Source organism: Olea europaea, chromosome 13 (assembly GCF_002742605.1).
Source record: "Olea europaea var. sylvestris chromosome 13, O_europaea_v1, whole genome shotgun sequence".
Taxonomy (NCBI): Eukaryota; Viridiplantae; Streptophyta; class Magnoliopsida; order Lamiales; family Oleaceae; genus Olea; species Olea europaea.
In genome coordinates, this window is record NC_036249.1 from 9,439,660 (window position 1) to 9,459,108 (window position 19,449).

The 19,449-nt window shown below is 34.3% G+C and overlaps 2 protein-coding genes across 9 annotated transcripts in view; one reads left to right on the forward strand and one right to left on the reverse strand.

The window, feature by feature from the left end:
• Nucleotides 1-2,886: 2,886 nt before the first annotated feature.
• LOC111407532 (methyl-CpG-binding domain-containing protein 5-like) lies at nucleotides 2,887-17,011 on the reverse strand. 8 transcript variants are annotated; one of them, XM_023037074.1, is made up of 6 exons: nucleotides 16,822-17,011; nucleotides 14,838-14,981; nucleotides 14,651-14,752; nucleotides 12,684-12,786; nucleotides 11,671-11,730; nucleotides 2,887-3,498 (listed from the first exon to the last, which is right to left on the reverse strand). In XM_023037074.1, exons 1-4 carry the CDS (start codon nucleotides 16,900-16,902, stop codon nucleotides 12,733-12,735), a joined length of 381 nt encoding a protein of 126 aa, XP_022892842.1. In that variant the 5' UTR covers nucleotides 16,903-17,011; the 3' UTR covers nucleotides 2,887-3,498; nucleotides 11,671-11,730; nucleotides 12,684-12,732. The 8 variants fall into 8 exon arrangements, with proteins under 8 accessions (XP_022892842.1, XP_022892838.1, XP_022892839.1 ...); XM_023037070.1 differs by having other exon boundaries at nucleotides 11,671-12,559; XM_023037071.1 differs by having other exon boundaries at nucleotides 11,827-12,786.
• A 1,302-nt stretch (nucleotides 17,012-18,313) lies between these two features.
• LOC111408426 overlaps nucleotides 18,314-19,449 on the forward strand; it is a 1,934-nt gene continuing 798 nt past the window's right edge. The window contains exon 1 of the mRNA XM_023038187.1: nucleotides 18,314-18,363. Within this exon, the coding sequence (XP_022893955.1) occupies nucleotides 18,314-18,363 (50 nt within the window). The remainder of the gene's footprint in view (nucleotides 18,364-19,449) is intronic.

The following is a 19,449-nucleotide window of genomic DNA, read 5'->3' on the forward strand; positions in this document are numbered from 1 at the left end:
AGATGCCCAGGACATTGAACACCTAGCTAGACCCTCTATATCAAAGGAGAAATAAATAACTTACATCCTTCGGGAAATTTATAAAGGGGTATGGCAGCCACTCAAAAGGATCGACACTTGCACAAAAGGTTCTTAAGCAATGGTATTACTGGCCTACCTTGAAAAGGGACATACTTACAATTTGCTCAAATGCGACAAGTGCCAACATTTCTCAAACGTATAGAGGCAACCATCTCGAGAACCACTGTTGTATCTAACCCTTGGCCATTTACCAAGTAGGAGATTGATCTCATAGGTCCTATGTCAAGAGGAAGAGGCAATGCAAGTTATGTCATCATCGTCATTGTTTACTTCACAAAGTGGGTAGAAGTTGAGTCATTAGCCAAAATCACAGAAGCTAACACTTTAAAATTTCTCTGGAAGAAAATCATATGCCAGTTCAGCATTCCTCACTCAATCGTATAAGATAATGAGAGACAATTTAACAACGAAAAGGTCAGTGATCTATAGCTATAAATCAAAAAACACTTCTCAACATCTTACCACCCTCAAGCAAACAATCGGTTGAAACCGTAAAAAAACCATCAAATATACCCTAGAGAGGAAACTTGATGCCTTGAAAGGAGTATCGATTGACGGACTCCTACAATTGTTGTAGGCTATTTGCACCACAAGCCAAACTACTACTAGACGAACTCCTTTTTCCATAGCTTATGAAGTCGAAGCTATGAGTCAAGTGGAAGTAGGATTGCCCTTACCTCATTGCCTATACTTCAATGAAATATCTTGACTTCCTTGAAGAAATGAGGAATGAATCAAATATCAAACTCGCCTCGTATTAGCAAAAGATGACCTACCATTACAATGCTAAAGTTAAGAAAATATCATTTCGCATAGGCGACCTTTTGTTAAAGAAAGTCTTCATTTCCCCTAAACAGATGGACATAGACACATTGGGCCCCACCCCAATTGGAAAGGTCCCTATCGTATCAAAGAAGAGCTACGACCCGGCACTTACAAGATTGAAGACCTAGATAAAAAGGCACAATCTTATCCATGTAACATTAAGGACGTAAAAAGGTATTATCAATGAGCAAGACTCATCTATTCAGCTAGATGATTTTTCCCAACCTATGTAAATACGCTTTTTCTTAATATAATGAATTTCAACACCAAGTGTCTTCAATTTGACATAATTCCTTTTATGGATGAACCATCTACCACAGGAAAAGCTATTGATATGGATGTGCAAACCCCATGCAAAGATGTCCACTTTGAAAGGACAAGTGCGAATTATCTCATAAGGGGACCACCTTGAACTCCTTCAAAGATAAAGTCACCCATGAATGAACTATCCACCATAGGAGAAGCCCTTGACATGAATGTATGATAAGTGTATTTTCCTTATCTGAGCCATTAAAGGAGACTAATTTTTATTAATTTTTGATGACTTATGAATTAAATAGGTATATGCTTTGTTTGTTAGGCACAACTTGACGAAAAATGATTGAATTGGACAAAAAGGGGACGAAAATGATCAAAATTGAGGAATTCAAAATTTGAGGACAAAAGTGCTAATATTTAATAGTCAATTCAGATTATAAACAATGATTGAAAATCACATAGGATCAATTGAATGCAAGGAAGTCGAATTAGTGAATTATAGTCAAAGTATTTTCATAAATCAATTTTCAGTCGCACAAGTTATGCTCAAGATTTTCAGCCTTAGATTGAGATTCATTCTTGGCATAACAAACTTTCGAATTGGAAGATTGATATTGCTAGAAAATTTGTATTCCTTTGAATTATCTTTTTAACTCACTTTGAATCACCTTAATATGATTTTGAAAGAGAAAACTATGATAAAAATACTAAAGGTTGTTTGCTTCCAAAAAATCAAGTGGCGACGTCGACATGCACATGCCAGGCAATTGAAAATGAACTCGAGCAAAATTAGATGCCAACACACATGCGGGGAAGAAGCCAAGGTGCATGCATCTGCTAATTTCGACTAGATCGGCAATTTTCCTTCTTCAATAAGAACTCTGCTTGGGTTCCAATTTGAACGCAATTTTAACCTAATTTTCGACTCTTAAAAGTACAAAACTTGGCGAAACATTGGAGGAACTCTCTCAAGCCTCTAATTACACAATCAAATCATATAATTCATGAAGAACAAGAAGCCAATTTTCTTTCTTTCTTTCTTTTTTCTTCTTCTTCTTCTTAATAGAAAAGATCAAATTCTATCAAGAATTGAAGGTTAATTATATCAAGAAATTGATAATCTTTCTATTTCATGTTCAATATTTTTGAATTGAAGGCCAATTATATCAAGAAATTGATAATCTTTCTATTTCATGTTCAATATTTTTGCATTATTTCAATATTGAATATAAATATTTTTCATTATTTTCATGATCCGAATGAAATTTTTCTATTCTTCTTCTTGTAAATTATATAAAATCATGTTAGGCAAGATCCATTCTTATATTAGATGAAGATGAATCTTATTATTTATTTATTTTAATTTAAGACGTGTAGTTTAATATTTCTTACGTTTCTTGATTAATTTGACATTTTCATTGTATTATTTAATTACTTGATCACCAAGTAAATAATTTGTTGTTTATTATAGTATCGAAATAATTTGTTGTTAATTATAGTATCGAAAAATTCACAATAAGCTTAGAACGTGACAAGATTAACCCACAACAATACATGTTAGAAATAATAATATCTCGTGTGCAATCATGTACATAATCAGAAATTTATTGAATTTTAATCATTCGAATTCTTACTAGAAATGTACTCGAGTCTTGATTGGAATAGAATTAATTCATCTTAAAAAGGAAAATTTAACACTTCAGCCTTGTCGATTGTTAAAAAAGCATGAATGAAACTGTATAACATAATTAAGAATTGAAATTGGTAGCATTAGACAGACTCTAAATCCAATACAATCATGCATATTTTGATACAAACCTATTTTTCAATCTTTCTTAGATTAAATTAGAATAACTACGAATCAAAAACTCTCTTGTTTACACAATTCAAAATCCATACAAAACTAGTGAACTTAAATTTATTCCTTGCCTATAGAGGCATTATATGTGTCATGTGACCTCTCGTGCCAGCTTAGTTTCACGGTACCAAGGAAATTTCATTTGCTACAGCAGTTTCATTTGCGGACTTCTTAGTAGTAGCCTGAAGAGCTTGTGTGCTTAAACCCGAATTGGGCAGAGACTCAGGTTCGCAACCCCCAAGTCTTTCTTTCTGGAGTACGACAAGGCAATCGTGGAGTTCCTCTTTTCTTGGATTTTCTCGAGTCCATAAGAGCTTTGTCAACTTGTTTTTCTGTCACACTTCCAGGAAACTTCTGCTCATTCAAGCTATCACTCCCAAGAAAGGAAACATCTATTTTATCACCTGTAACTCGAATTTGAGAATTGATATGTTCTAATCTCTTCTCAATGTCAGCCTTCCTTTCAACAACGTCATCTGCAATTTCATACATATTTTTGCACAATGTCTGCTTCAAGAGAATCAACAATGGCCTAATTTGACACATAGGTTAAAAAACACAAGTTGACACTGAACTCTTGGCAAAAATTCATGTTGGTCACTGACATTCATTTAGTTCCATGTTGGTTGATAACTTAATCTTTTTATTTCGAGTTGGTCGCGGAACTTAAATATTTAAAATAAAATAAGGTTTAGCAATGAATATGAAATTTCACTAAAAGATTTAGTCATCACTTGGGTATTTGATGAGTGATTTACACTCATTATATGATGCCATTAATTTCATGATTTTGCTATCTTGGAGAGTATTTTAGAAGTGCTAACAAGTGATTTTGGTGTTGTTTTGTAGACTGATGAAAATGGAGAAAACTAGAGCTAAAAGAGGTCAAATGAAGGAAATAGGCAAAAGCTAGCGAAATTGGATGAAATGACCAAAATGTAAGAGATCCAAAATTCGAGGATTAAAATACAATTAATCAAAAGTTGTGTCGAAACTTGAAATGAAGATCCGAGAGTTCTAGAAGCCAATTGGACAAAGGAAGGTGTCAAAGAGATCAAATTTAGTCAAGATATGATCATAAATCATTTTCCAACCAAAAAGTTTTGCGTCGGAGTTTTCGTCTCACATTTAGACTCATTTTTGACATAGAAAACGATCGAATTGGATAATGATTCCTGAAGCAAAATTTTAGTTTTTTGAATTAGCTTTCCAACGCATCTTGAATCACTTCAATCGGATATCGAACGAAAAAGTTATGATAAAAATACTGAAAGCTATCCAGTGCAACAGAAGTAGTCCTCAGCGCCCAGGCGCTATCCCTCAGCGCCTAGGCGCCATGATGCTGAAATTTTGACAGAAAGTCGGCGCCTAGGCGCCCAAATCGCAGCGCCTAGGTGCCGCCGTGTGAGAGTAATTTTTTTAGGTTTTTACCATTCTCTTTCGACCCAACTCATCTCCAAATCTTTCCCTAAACTCCAAGACAATATAAACACAGGATTGAAGACCTAAATGGGGAGGGAGCCGCACACTAAAATCTATGGGATCAAGCCACGCGTTCTTCACATATTAGAGAGAAAAACAACAAGAAGGGAGATTCAAAGGAGAAAATTAAGAAGATTAACACCAAGAATTGAAGATTGGAAGCACTCATTGGAAGAAGAAGGAGATCTTGGTGCAAGAATTTCACTTTTTCTTCTACACATTTATTTCAAACTCGGTGATGTATTCTAAGACAATCTCCCATTTTTCTTCCGTTATTATGAGTAGTTAAATTTCAATTTAGGGCGAACAATGTAATCTTTTGGAACCCTTTATTTCTTGCAATTGAGATTTTAGTGCTTTTATATTTCATGTGTTGATTTTAATGTTGTTCTTAATACATTTAATTACTTGATCACTAATTAGATGATTTGTGAACAATGATTGCATAGAGATGCGGGTTATTTGTTTAGACCACATGTTAAAATCCGGTAAATTGATATAATGTGTAGAGATACCTATATTGATTGATGCGATCATGTGTGAATTCTTAGAACCAATGTTTCGTTTAATTAAATTTAATTTGCATAGAGATATGAAATTAAACTAATTAAATAAGTTCAATGAAAACTCGAGAGGGGTAAGTTGAATACAATAGAAGAATTCGACCGAACACTACCTTAGGTTTTATGAATCTTGATTTATGAAGTAAAGGTGACTAATAGGTGAAATTGTTCCGCCCTAATGTCCATTTATTGTTTGAATTCTCAATCACTTTACGTTAAATCTAATCGCATTTTTAAGTTTTTAGAATAAAAATCACATTTAATCATTGTTTTTTATTTATATTCGTCAAATAGTAGTTAAAGAAAGATTAAATTAAGTGTTAGAAAATAATCCTTGTGGGATCGATAACCGGACTCTTAGGTCCACTATTACTTATTACGGATCGTACACTTGCGAAACAAAATTTTACAACAAGTTTTTGGCGCCATTGCCGGGGACTATTTCTTTTCGTCTTAATTTATTTTTTTATTTTGACTATTATTTGATTAGTTTATTTTTCTTTTATTTACAGAAATGTGTGTTCGTTGTATGCTTCGTGCCCAAGGCGACGATCTTGAACTATTTGATTCGGAGATAGGACGTACCTTCAGATGAAGACGCAAGGAACACAAACAAAAACAGCAACATCAAATGGCTGACAATCAACAAATCCATATCCCTACTCAGCCGATTGGGCAAATGGCCGCAAGAGTGGTGGCACCACCGGAACAATAACATGAACGAAGGGAAATAAATTAAGGGGATTTGCCAGTATCAATGTTCCTGACACCTATAGCAGCACCCATGCGCTCCAGTATCGTATATCCAGATTTTGGGGTGAATAACTTTCAGATCAGGCCAGATTGGATTAACTTGATGAGCAACACCTTGCAATTCTACGGGTTACCTCCAGAGAATCCAAACACGCATATTTCTAGATTTCTCAGAAACTGACAGAACTTTCAATCTCCGGGAGTCAATGACGATGCCATTAAACTACGACTATTCTCATTTACATTGAGAGATGCTGCATTGGAGTGGTTAGATGCTGAGCCTCACGCTAGCATTACTACATGGGAAGAACTAATCAGGAAGTTCTGTAATAAATTTTTCCCACCAGCGAGGGTAGCTAAAATCATATTGGAAATTCCAACTTTTCAACAAAAAGAAGGAGAAAGCTATCACAAGGCATGGAATAGATTTAATGAGCTGATGAGAAAATGTCCGAACCATGGAATCACTCAAGGAAACCAAGTCCAGAACTTCTACACCAGACTTGCACCATTGTCAAAATCTCAAGTTGATGCCTCTGCTGGTGGATCAATCATAGGGAAATCAGTGCAACAAACCATGGACCTGTTTGAGTTGATTGCCCCTACACATTCAATGTTCTCGTCGAAAAGAGTAGCGCCACCGAAGACAGGAGGAATGTATGAATTAGACAACACAACATATACCAATGCACAGATAGCAGCTTTAACAAAACAGGTAGAGTTACTTGTAAAATTGCAAACACATGGAGCAAATGCAATGATGGCCAGTTCAGTATGTGAGAATTGTGGGAGAAGTCACCCTACAGAGAGATGCATGATGCTCACGTCTTCAGAGGAACAAGTAAACTTTATTCAAAATAGCTCCCGTAATTTCAACTCATATGGTAACAATTTCCAGCAAGAGAGAAGAACAAGTTTGGGAGAGATGTTTCAACAATATGTGCAGAAGACAGACAAGGTGTTTCAACAAATAGACACGAACTTTCAAAATCAACAGGCATCCATCAAGAAACTGGAGATACAAATTGGTCAGATAGCAGAACAACTTGCAGAACGTCCACAAGGCACATTGCCAAGCAATACAATGATAAATCCTAAGGAACGGTTGATGGCAATTGAAATAGTGGAGAACGATCTACCCAGGGCCTCCGTAAAAGTTAAAGCATATGTACCTCCACTTTCGTTTCCCCAAAGACTTCGAAAGAAGTCGATAGAGCAAAATATTCATGTCATAAATACAAAGAGCGAGGTACAATCACCAGAGATCACTATAAAGAGACCCGAAAGAAAAGATGACCAAGAAGTGATTGATGAAGCTACAAGGGTAGAAAAATCTGCACCAAATGCAACTGAAAATAGAGAAGGTACGAAACATCAGTTGCCAACGCACCAAGTCTAGACAAAGCTTACATGCCTCCCATTCCCTTTCCTCAAACGCTCAAGAAGAACAAACAAGACACAAACTATGAAAAATTTCTCGATGTTCTCAAGAAGCTCCAGATCAATGTTCTGTTCATAGATGCGATACTACAAATTCCAAGCTATAAGAAATTTTTTAGAGAGATGTTGACAAAGAAAAGAAAGCTTCCAGAGTTTGAAACTGTGGCATTAACTGAGGAAAGTAGTGCAAGAGTCCAGAAAAAATTACCTCCTAAATTGAAGGATCCAGGGAGTTTTACTTTACCAGTTTCAATTGGAAATTCCTATTCAACTAATGCATTGTGTGACACTGGTGCTAGTATCAATCTAATGTCGTATTCTGCTTACAGGAAATTGGGACTAATTGAAGTCAACTCAACATCAATAACGCTACAACTCGCTGATAGAACAATCACAAGGCCACGTGGCAAAGTTGAGGATGTACTCGTCAAAGTAGGAAATTTAATATTTCCTGTGGATTTCATTGTATTGGACATACCAGAAGATCGAGACATTCCAATTATATTGGGTCGACCATTCTTAGCAACCGGATGAACTCTTATTGATATGGAGAAGGGAGAACTAATCTTGAGGGTGGAGGACGAGCAGGAGATATTCAATATTTACATCCAATATGAGAAACCTCCCAATAAAAATGATTGCTATAGAATTGATGAAAAAGAGCCACCTGATCAACGAAACTGTCAGAATAAAACAACAAATTTTGGAGAACTTCTTGGTAGAGACAAGAATAGACAAATCAAAATTTGGAGAGCAAAAAAGAATTGCATCAATGAAAATTGCACAGAGTCCAATGATGGAATAACTTGGTTTGAGCCACCATGATAAACCAGCGGCACAAGTCAAGCTAATGACTTAAAAGAAGCGCTTCTTGGGAGGCAACCCAAACTTTTATTTTATTTTATTTATTTTGTTTTCAAAGTTCTAAGATAGTTTAATTTATAGCTTATTTAGGAATCATCACCCATACACCTTCTACCCATAGGTCTTGGAGTAATTAAGTTGGTTATTAGATGTTTGAGCTAAGTAATCCTTGTTCCATGAGTTTAATTTTTCAAATTTAATTTTTTTAGAAACATGACGTCGCGGAACACTCAAACCAACATGGACATGGAGAAAATGGGACAAATCTCAAGTTTGGGGGAAAATGTAAAAGAAGAGTCCATCAAATGTAACACCAAGACACAACAACATCATAGGCAATACTGACATTTCAGGGAAGTCCTCCTCCTTTTCCTTTAAATTTCACATTGAAGACAATGTTTCAGTTAAGTTTGGGGGAGTGACATCATTTGCTTACATTGTTGAGTTTCTCGAATGCTTATGTGTGATTTGGTTGTTTTATGTGTTTGTGTTTTTATTCAAAAAAAAAAAAATCATTTCGTGTTTTTGCATGCTTGTGTGTGTTAGATAACCTTGCCAGTATTGATATGTGTAATTGAAAGCATGCGTTGATTTATGAATTGTGGACGAGTTATGTGTTTGAGTTAGATTTTTGCTTATTCATGTGAAACGAAAATTATTTTTTGCACGTGAGTTGATTGAAGCGTTGTGCATGAGTATGTTGATTTACGTTTATAGGTTGAAATAGAGAACTTAGATGCTAAACTCAAACAACCATTAAACATCACAATACCCTTAAATCACATTTAGGATGTTTGGATGATTGCACTGTTGTAGGAAAACTTGAAGATAAATGTGGATTTCGTGTGTGTTAATTTTTGTGTGCTGAGACTAATGGGATGAAAATTGGGTAAAAACCTTAAGTTAGAGGTCGATTTTCGAGGATAGTTGTTTAATAAGGGGCATTGCACTAATCACCGCATAATAAAAAAAAAAAAAAAAAAAGAGATCCCAATGAGGACAACTTTAATAATCTCATTGTGAATCGTCTCTTCGTAGCCTTTATGACTCGAGTGATTAAGCCTGTAAGGGTTTAAAACCTGGTGCTCTAAAGTTATCTGATTTGGGAGTCATCGGCCTAAAACTCGCTACAGGGGTCATTTAGATAGCTTAAGGGAGAGACGTCCGCAAAAAGGGTGATTAAAGAATAAAGATACATGTGAAGAAAAAAATTAATCAAAAAAAAAAAACAAAGAGAAAAAAAAATAGATATCAAATGCCTTGATTAAGCCCCGAGCACTTATTTTAGAAGATTAGACCTTTGATAAGGGGTAAGTATCTTGGTTGATTCCTAGAGGTTGAAGCAGTCAAAAATAAGGAGAATCCTCATTTGTTGACATGTGGAACTACAATCAGTAAAATCTAACCAAACTTGAGTGGTGTAAGAAATTAGTATTGAAGATTTAACCTGAGGTTACACCCTTGGAAAGAGAAAAGAAAAAAGTTTGGGGGTGTGTGAATCCCACGAGCAAAGTAAGGAAAAATTTGACTTCTAAAGTCGGGAATTGGGTCAACTTATTATTGTACAACATTGCACTTGACTCTCCACACACACACACCCGTTATGCATTGAATAGACGAGAATTTAACTTTTGCAATATAGTTTTGAAGTGGTTCATGGAATTGAAGTTATGTTTTTAATTCTCAGACATGAAGGCAAGCTATCTAGCGAAATTTATTTTAAGTGATTTTGTTTGTCTTGGTTGTACTTGTGTGTCCATTAATTATTTTTATGGGTCTTGGTGTTTTCTCGAGGACAAGCAAAAGATTAAGTTTGGGGGTGTTTGATGAGTGATTTACACTCATTATATGATGCCATTAATTTCATGATTTTGCTATCTTGGAGAGTATTTTAGAAGTGCTAACAAGTGATTTTGGTGTTGTTTTGTAGATTGATGGAAATGGAGAAAACTAGAGCTAAAAGAGGTCAAATGAAGGAAATAGGCAAAAACTAGCGAAATTGGATGAAATGACCAAAACGTAAGAGATCCAAAGTTCGAGGATTAAAATACAATTAATCAAAAGTTGTGTCGAAACTTGAAATGAAGATCCGAGAGTTCTAGAAGCCAATTAGACAAAGGAAGGTGTCAAAGAGATCAAATTTAGTCAAGATATGATCATAAATCATTTTCCAACCAAAAAGTTTTGCGCCGGAGTTTTCGTCTCACATTTAGACTCATTTTTGACATAGAAAACGATCGAATTAGATAATGATTCCTAAAGCAAAATTGTAGTCCTTTGAATTAACTTTCCAACGCATCTTGAATCACTTCAATCGGATATCGAACGAAAAAGTTATGATAAAAATACTGAAAGCTGTCCAGTGCAACCGAAGTAGTCCTCAGCGCCCAGGCGCTATCCCTCAGCGCCTAGGCGCCATGATGCTGAAATTTTGACAGAAAGTCGGCGCCTAGGCACCGCCGTGCGAGAGTAATTTTTTTAGATTTTTACCATTCTTTTTCGGCCCAACTCATCTCCAAATCTTTCCCTAAACTCCAAGACAATATAAACACAGGATTGAAGACCTAAATGGGAGGGGAGCTGCACACTAAAATCTATGGGATCAAGCCACGCGTTCTTGACATATTGGAGAGAAAAACAACAAGAAGGGAGATTCAAAGGAGAAAATTAAGAAGATTAACACCAAGAATTGAAGATTGGAAGCACTCATTGGAAGAAGAAGGAGATCTTGGTGCAAAAATTTCACTTTTTCTTCTACACCTTTATTTCAAACTCGGTGATGTATTCTAAGACAATCTCCTATTTTTCTTCCGTTATTATGAGTAGTTAAATTTCAATTTAGGGCGAACAATGTAATCTTTTGGAACCCTTTATTTCATGCAATTGAGATTTTAGTGCTTTTATATTTCATGTGTTGATTTTAATGTTGTTCTTAATACATTTAATTACTTGATCACTAATTAGATGATTTGTGAAAAATGATTGCGTAGAGATGCGGGTTATTTGTTTAGACCACATGTTAAAATCTGATAAATTGATATAATGTGTAGAGATACCTATATTGATTGTTGCGGTCATGTGTGAATTCTTAGAACCAATGTTTCGTTTAATTAAATTTAATTTGCATAGAGATATGGAATTAAACTAATTAAATACGCTCAATGAAAACTCGAGAGGGATAAGTTGAATACAATAGAAGAATTCGACCGAACACTACCTTAGGTTTTATGAATCTTGATTTATGAAGTAAAGGTGACCAATAGGTGAAATTGTTCCGCCCTAATGTCCATTTATTGTTTGAATTCTCAATCACTTTACGTTAAATCCAATCGCATTTTTAAGTTTTTAAAATAAAAATCACATTTAATCATTGTTTTTCATTTATATTCATCAAATAGTAGTTAAAGAAAGATTAAATTAAGTGCTAGAAAATAATCCTTGTGGGATCGATAACCGGACTCTTAGGTCCACTATTACTTATTACGGATCGTACACTTGCGAAACAAAATTTTACAACAGTATTTAACCATTTGAAACGACTATTACCTTGGTTTAAGCTCTCAGACACAGGTGTTGCTGAGCTGTTTCTATCACAGCTTTCTTTACCTACAAAATACAGGTAATATTTTAGAAAGAAGGAAAATAGTATGCGTATAATAGCCAATTCAATAAAATAATATATAGCATCTTTCGATTCCCAACCAAGCAAAAGCCGTCTACTGGTTTCAGGCTGATCTGATAGAGTCTCGTCAACTTGAGATAAAGGATAGGGACAAAAAAATGCACCATTAGAGAACTTGAATATTAAAATATGAAAATGGATATCACATAACGAAGCAGATGATGATTTAAGATTTAATATGGACACACAAGCAAATATATATTCTTCTTCGTACAAAGAGAAAATAACGCTTTAGCAAGGTTTTTTTGGAAAGTTTATTAAGAACAACTGTGAAGTATTTGAAGTATAATGTAAGGATTCAGCAAGCCATGATAAATTTTGCAAATATGATAGCCATCTACTTCATGAATGAAACAAACTAAAAAGGCACAAAATGCAGCAGAATATTAAGAATATCTATTCATTGTATCCAAACATCCTAGAATACTTTGTCAAAACCTAAGAGCTATGCACCAAAAACTTTGAAATTAATTTTCTCTATATCATCTATTTTTTCAAACTGTCCCAAGAATAACTTCCATTTAATATATTAACTGCATCTTCTATCATCAGATGCCAATCTCTCAACCCTTCAAATGTCATATGGTTCCTCTTTAGTACAGTTTTTGTCAGGCAGCTTGTTTTTGGTGCAGTAAAACATTTTGTCTTGTATTCAAACATAAACATTGACCTTGCATAAAGTTCCATAATTCAGCTAACCAAAATACAGCATCAATCCTTAGGATGAAGATTACACCTCGTTTTAATCATAAGCTGCATTCAAATCCAAATAAACTTGCTGAAGAGTAAACGATCAAACGTAACATGAAAAAAACTCAAGTTTAACTCAGCAAGGAAAATACGGATAAAAAGCACTGCCAAAAGAGTGAAAGCTTACTTTAATTTGTTTGGTTGTGTTTCCAGTGTGATTGACAGTTTCAAGATATTTAGTCACTGTTAGCTTTATAGAACTTCCTTCCTGTTGATGGCTCAGTATATACCTGCAATCATGACAAAGTACAATATCATCCGAACTCGGTCAGTCTTGTAAATCTAACTAAAAATGGACATAAATTTCCTTCGATTGGTGAAAAATATAGAGATACAGTAGATCCTATTCAGAATAGAAAAACTTCAATGTCAGAAATGATAGCTTGTCACTTATGGAACATGCCAATGGCTTTCAAAATTCCATATCTAGTGAATAACTAAGTCTGTTGCAAATAAACGTCTAAAATAAAAATATGTAAGCTGTTTAAAAAGATGCCTTTGTATGGCCATTATATCATAAAATCTGCAAACTTCATGGTACTTGTTTCAGAAATCATTAATATTTTTCATGCTGTGGAATTATTGCATGCTATGATGAAGTACCATATAAACTGCTTCATCTGTTTTCAATATCCTGGTTTGATTGGCACAATATCTTATGTTAATAATCGGCAATAACAAATTTCCAACTTTACCGTTTACCATCTCTATCACTCACCCCAATTCACTACTACTTAGCACCCACTACATAAACACCATCATGGACCACGATAATTACCCAATCCACCCACTGGAGAGACAATTTGTATAAATAAATCTGCCCTCTTTTCTAAGAGCTTAATCTTTTAGATGATTTAAATTTAAATTTCTGTTTCAAATATGTTAGAAATTAGAATATGTTAATTTTCTTATAAAAAAATAAAGTTACTTATATTGATAGTAAGATATGGGTTACATCCAAATTAAGTAACTTTTTTTCAACTTTCACCAACCAGAGTTGTATCAAAACTTCAGCCACTAATTCTAGATTTAAGTTCGGGATAGAGAACACCACCACCGTCACCCTCCCTCAGTCCCAAAACAACCAAAAAAATATCCACCATCAATCAATTCCAGGACAACCACCTCCAGTATCACTTGAGCACCACTTAGTCCTATATAACCTCCAAAAACCCCACGAGAGAAAATCGCCAACACATCCTTCTAGACCTGAATTATAGTGCCACTACCACTCCCAGGTTAAAACAATTAAATCCAATGAAATATAATATCCATACCAAAAGAATTCACTTAACAATATAAACTGACAAATACAACGATTTCCAGCAGCTTAATCACCTAAATGGAAAGAAAAAAGAAAGAATGAATTGCCACCAATCTTTGAGATGGAGGATGACAATGGGCAGTGGAGCTGGTGACAATGCTCATCCATAGTAGCACAAAATCCAATGTGGTTCCAAGGAGAAGAACTAATGTAATTGTATGATGGAACTATGTTGTTGGGGTCCGAGAACGACTGCGTAATTTTATAAGTGGACATTGTTTTGGGACATTCCCAAAGGGGAGATAAGGATATTCATTCCAAACGAAAGAAGAATTTGTTTGGCCACTCTTTCACCAGATATCAACTTTATATTAATGACTTTCAACAAGGAACTAAAAAGGGGATGTCATCGACCTTATTGGCCAACTGCCGGAAATAGAATAAGTCTTCAGTCCAACAAACAATCCATAGAACTTTCATACGTGAGCTGGCAGTATTGATCAGAGAAAATTTGTAGTATTTTCCTTCATGTTTTTGTACATAGCACACTAGCGAGCAATCCTGAATTAAATTCTAATATAATCCTCACAATTTGCATTGAAGTTAGGAAAATTATCTTAATTTATATAAAAAATAACAATAATAATAATAAATTATCTCTCGATCTTCTGGTTTGATTTTCTATTCTTCCCTTCTAGAAACGGTAATCAGCAAGCAAGCAGCTATTGCAACATCTTATAAAGTACAACACTAGCTTGCAAGCAAAGATGCAACTAGCAAGAAAGCCACAGGTATATTAAGGAAAATTACTACTTTTATGCATTACATACCATGTAAGTCTTCCCCATTAACGAACCACTCTTTCGAGTTCTTTCCTCTATTATCCACCCATGGGGTAACCATTCAGGAGAATCAGTTGTTTTAGGTTCAATCTGTAAACATCACTCTAATCATGTTAAGGACAAAAGGAGGATATAGTTGAGCACAATTATAAGATTGTTTACCATTCAGACTCACAGAAATAGTTTTGTCATCAGAGAGCTTATTGTCTTCGATACTTGTTGCTTGTGGTGTATCATAGCAGACATTTTCCCTTTCAGCACAACGAAGGACATCCCACTTGGAGTAATACCTCGTACCTGTTGCCAAGTTGCAGTAATACTGCAGGATCAGACATAACCAACATAACCAATATCACTTTCCCTTGAGCAAATATATTATATGAAAGAATAAGTTCTATAAAATACTGATATAAATATAGTGTGAAATTTCATACGATGTGCTGCAAAAGTCGCATAAAATGCACCTTCTAGTAACATATTTGTCCTCCACCATTCATGAAATTTTAAGTGGATGCAAAAGTCTGAATCTAAAACGTGCTGTGTCTAATGTTGTGGAATCAAGCTGCAAAAGAAAGAGAATAAGTTTTTGTTTTTGAAGATTCATCTATATATACGACAAAACAGATGGGCATTGATCGTCTCCCATGACAACTGCAAGGCCAAGAACCCTTGCCATATTTATAAGGCCCCACAGCTGTCCAGATCTTTTATTCTTATATGCACTATGCACACAGGATATTGAGATATGGGGCGCTACCATTCGGTAGTTTACTCTGATACATCAAATCGTTTCATAATTTTGAATGGAGTAAGCTTTAAAATCAGGGTTCTATGCATAGTACCAGGCAACTAACAAAAAAAACTGCCAGATTATCCTTATTTCTGTATCTAACTCCCTACACTAGAATAAATAGTAACTTTTATATCGACACAATCTTCCCGGCCCACAGCCCCTGACCATAAAACAAAAAACACGCACACACATATACACATGAAACCCATATTTTTTGTCCATTCAATCACAAGCATACATATACAACAATAATTTTTTATGCATTTAATGACAAGCATACAGAATACAACATGTAATGCCTCTTCCAGCCCAAGCATGGCTGCATGGCAGCCATACAGCAAGCGAACCTTGACCCACACTCCATGTCATTCTGCCCATGTGACAATTTGGCCGAATCCCCATGGAGAGACCGAACCCTTATGGAGATGCCGAACTCATGTACTAGGGCCGAACCCTCCTGGACGAGGTGAGGTAGGTAAGGACTCTGTAGAGGATCTTCTATGCAGAATCTTCAGTGCATGATTAACGTGGCAATTCATTGCAATAGCCACCCTATCAAGTCAAAAGGTCAATTCTAAAGCCCTATGAGTCGGGATTAGGGCGGCACATAGCGTTATAAAATTAAATGCATTTGATTGATTGACACTTATGATAAGAGGCCTTGGCCGTTTAGATGAGGCCATCTGTCTTTTCACCCAACGAATCTTCCGCATTTTCTTCTACTCTAAAAAATTCACACTTTGTGCCATTCACAGAAAATGCAAGTTTATGCTCTTGACATAGAATTTTGGCACTCTCAATCTTATATACTCTCCCAAAGCCAAACCACAAGTGGCTCACGTCTAAAACACGTCCTACGTTCAATTATTTATATTATATACTAACTTGATCATCGGACCTTTGGAGTAGGCCACATGTGGGTAACGGTTTGTACACTAAGAGCAGGTGCAAATGGACCTGAGTGGACGTGAGAGCCTTGGGATTTGTTGGCCACGTCACCCACAAAAAAGGAGGTTAACACAACACATACTAACACAAAGTTCAAAACTACTCTAGACGAAAAACCCTAAATAATTTTCACATTCATATAACAATTCCCAAAGCCCCGTATCCAAATGATTTTTTCCCATTTCTTTAAGTAATTACATAAGCAGATGTCAAAATCAAGACAAAGATTCTGTTTTTCACTCATTTTCTTCAAATGTAGCAATTATACCCGAGTCAATTAAACCATCACCCACAAGAAAACGATTAAAAGATTTAATTCCCCAAGTATAGATAAAAACAACTTCCTTTTTTGCATCTAAATATTAACCATTTCGGCTAAAACAAAACATTAATCAATTATTCCAAGAATTTCGATTACCTTGATTTTTCTTCCACAGCTATATTTTGTCTTCTTGGCAAAGCCCGGAAGAAGCCATTCCAGCGAATTCCCGTCAACCATTTGGCCTGAATCTAAATTCTTCCTATTATAATCTTGAAGTTTTTTTTTCCCCCTTTTGGGTCAGTCTGCTTTTCGAGAGCAGGCTCCGCAGTTTCTCTGTGGAGTGAGAACTGAGGTATTAAATAGAACATTCGGACAAAAGGCTGCATCATGGTACACGTGTCTTTACATATACACTACATTAACACGTATCGGGGGTAATACAAAAGCACCACTAGAGTTGCACAAAAAAAATCGCGAAACCAAATCGTTGATTTGAAACCACTTATTCGGGTCTACATCGACCCGAGATTTTTATTCCCTCAAATCAAATTAAATCGTTTCAAAAAAGTTTGGTTTAAATTTCGATTTTCAAAAATCGCACAAAATCGAACCTAACTATTTTTAATTTTTTTAATTAAAACATTAATTTCATTAATTTATAAATTTTACGGTTTTCACTTTTCAAAAAAAATATCAATTTAGCCATACAAATTACAACATATCCATTGAAATAATCATAAAAAGTAAATTAGGTTAATCATTATTAACCCATGATTTAACAAATTTACAACACACGTCCTCATCCGATATCTAAATTAAACTAAAATTATTCCCAAATCATTTGAAATGCAAAAAGAAAAAACATATATTTTCGGCAATCCAAATTATAATTCAACAAAATTACGTCAGCAAATTACGTCCAAAGTTTCAGAAACCCTGACATAAACTCTTATTTTCCAAACATTTGATGGTTTTTTATCACTGCTGAACAAATCGTCAGTCGCTTTTGCCTATTATTCTTCTAATTTTTACTTGAATCGCCTCTTTATCTCCCCTCTTGATAAGTCTCAGATTCTCATTAAAACTAGTTTTCCATTGTTATTTATTTTATTTGTTATTTTTAAACTTATTATACACTTATGAATTGTGATTTTGATGGAAAAATGACTCTTTTTGTGCTTACACGATTAATGAATTTGTTTGTAATTTGAAAAGAATAATGGACACAGTATTGATTGTGTGAAAATGTTAATGTTTCATAACTAGTATTGCTATTTTTTACTTTCATAAAGTAATTAGATAATGAAATCGTCAATTTCTAATAAGCCTAAACTCTATCAATCATTGTATATCTAAACTTATCATGTTCAATTCTTATTTAACATTCCACTAATAAGATGAAATGTGTTTTGACCAAACTATATTAGAATGTGACTCTACCTTTACCAATCGCTATGTAACAATATGAAGGTCAAACAAGAAAAAGTAAATGAAAATGAAGAAAAATGTATTTGTTTTATTAACATATTTTAGTAACCAACTTTGAAAATGTTTTATTCACGGGTTTCATTGTAAATATAAATGTAATTTAACATTATTAGTTCTCGTTTAAATTTATATATTAATTTATTTTAAATATATTTCTATAATGTCAACAGGTAAATCTAGGATTAAAATCGAGTCATACAGCAAATTATGGTTTGGTTTCATTTGGTTCAAAAAATAAAATGATTTGGTTTGGTTTGAAAAAAATTTAAACCGTATAAAATGGTTTGAGTAAAAAATATAGCACAAATCACTCAAATCGAACCGCGTTTACCCCTAGGCACCACCTTACTTCTCCTTCTTAAGAATAAGAGTAATGCTATCTTACAAAAGATAAAGTGAATTTCAATTGTTACAGAAATTGTTTGACAAAAAAAGTAAAGAGATGAAAAATAAGTTGTAAATTTTTGGACATCACTGCGGTGACAAAGCTCATGATGCGGTAGGAGATATAAAGTACTTCTTTATTAGGCAATTGTATTTGAATTAAGAGAAGAATAACGTTATCTAATATCAGTGTTATTGTACATCAATTAAGTATCAGCATATCATAAGTCATATTAAATAGACTATAATTCTTTGAATTTAATCAAATCAATAATTTAATATCACTATAGCTACCATATAAATTGGTGTTAAATATGAGTTTTAATAAATAGCATTTCTCAATAAGAGAAATGTTAGCCCGCGTTTGAGCCCTATTTTTTGGAGATAATAGATTTTGTAATGGTAATTTTTGGAAAAAATATTGTTAAAAAGTAAGAAATTTGAGTTTACGTGCAAAACTATTTTTTTGAAGAACATGTGATTGAAAATGAGTTTGAAAAAAAATAAAAATACATTTAATTTGCTGTTTTTAGTTGTCGATTTTGCAAAATGCTGAAAACAAGTTTGGTTGATATTTTTAAAAATGAATTTTCGAAAACAATGATAAATCTATAACATAAAATTAAGGAAAAATTGCAGCAAAAGCCCCAAACCTATGAAACATTAGCAGACTTTCCTCAAACCTTTGATTTGTTGCAGTCTTCATCCCTAACATTTCCGAACGTTGCAGATAAAGCCCTTTTGGACGGTTTCCATCCATAATCCCGTTAGTTGACAAAAAATTTAACTTTGACCGCATTTTTAATATTTTAAAAAGGAGTGAAAGAGTAAATTTTCATTTATCACATTAAATAAGAATTAAATAAAAAAACACAACCCTTTCTAGCTCTCTTCTTTTTCCTCCCAACGTAC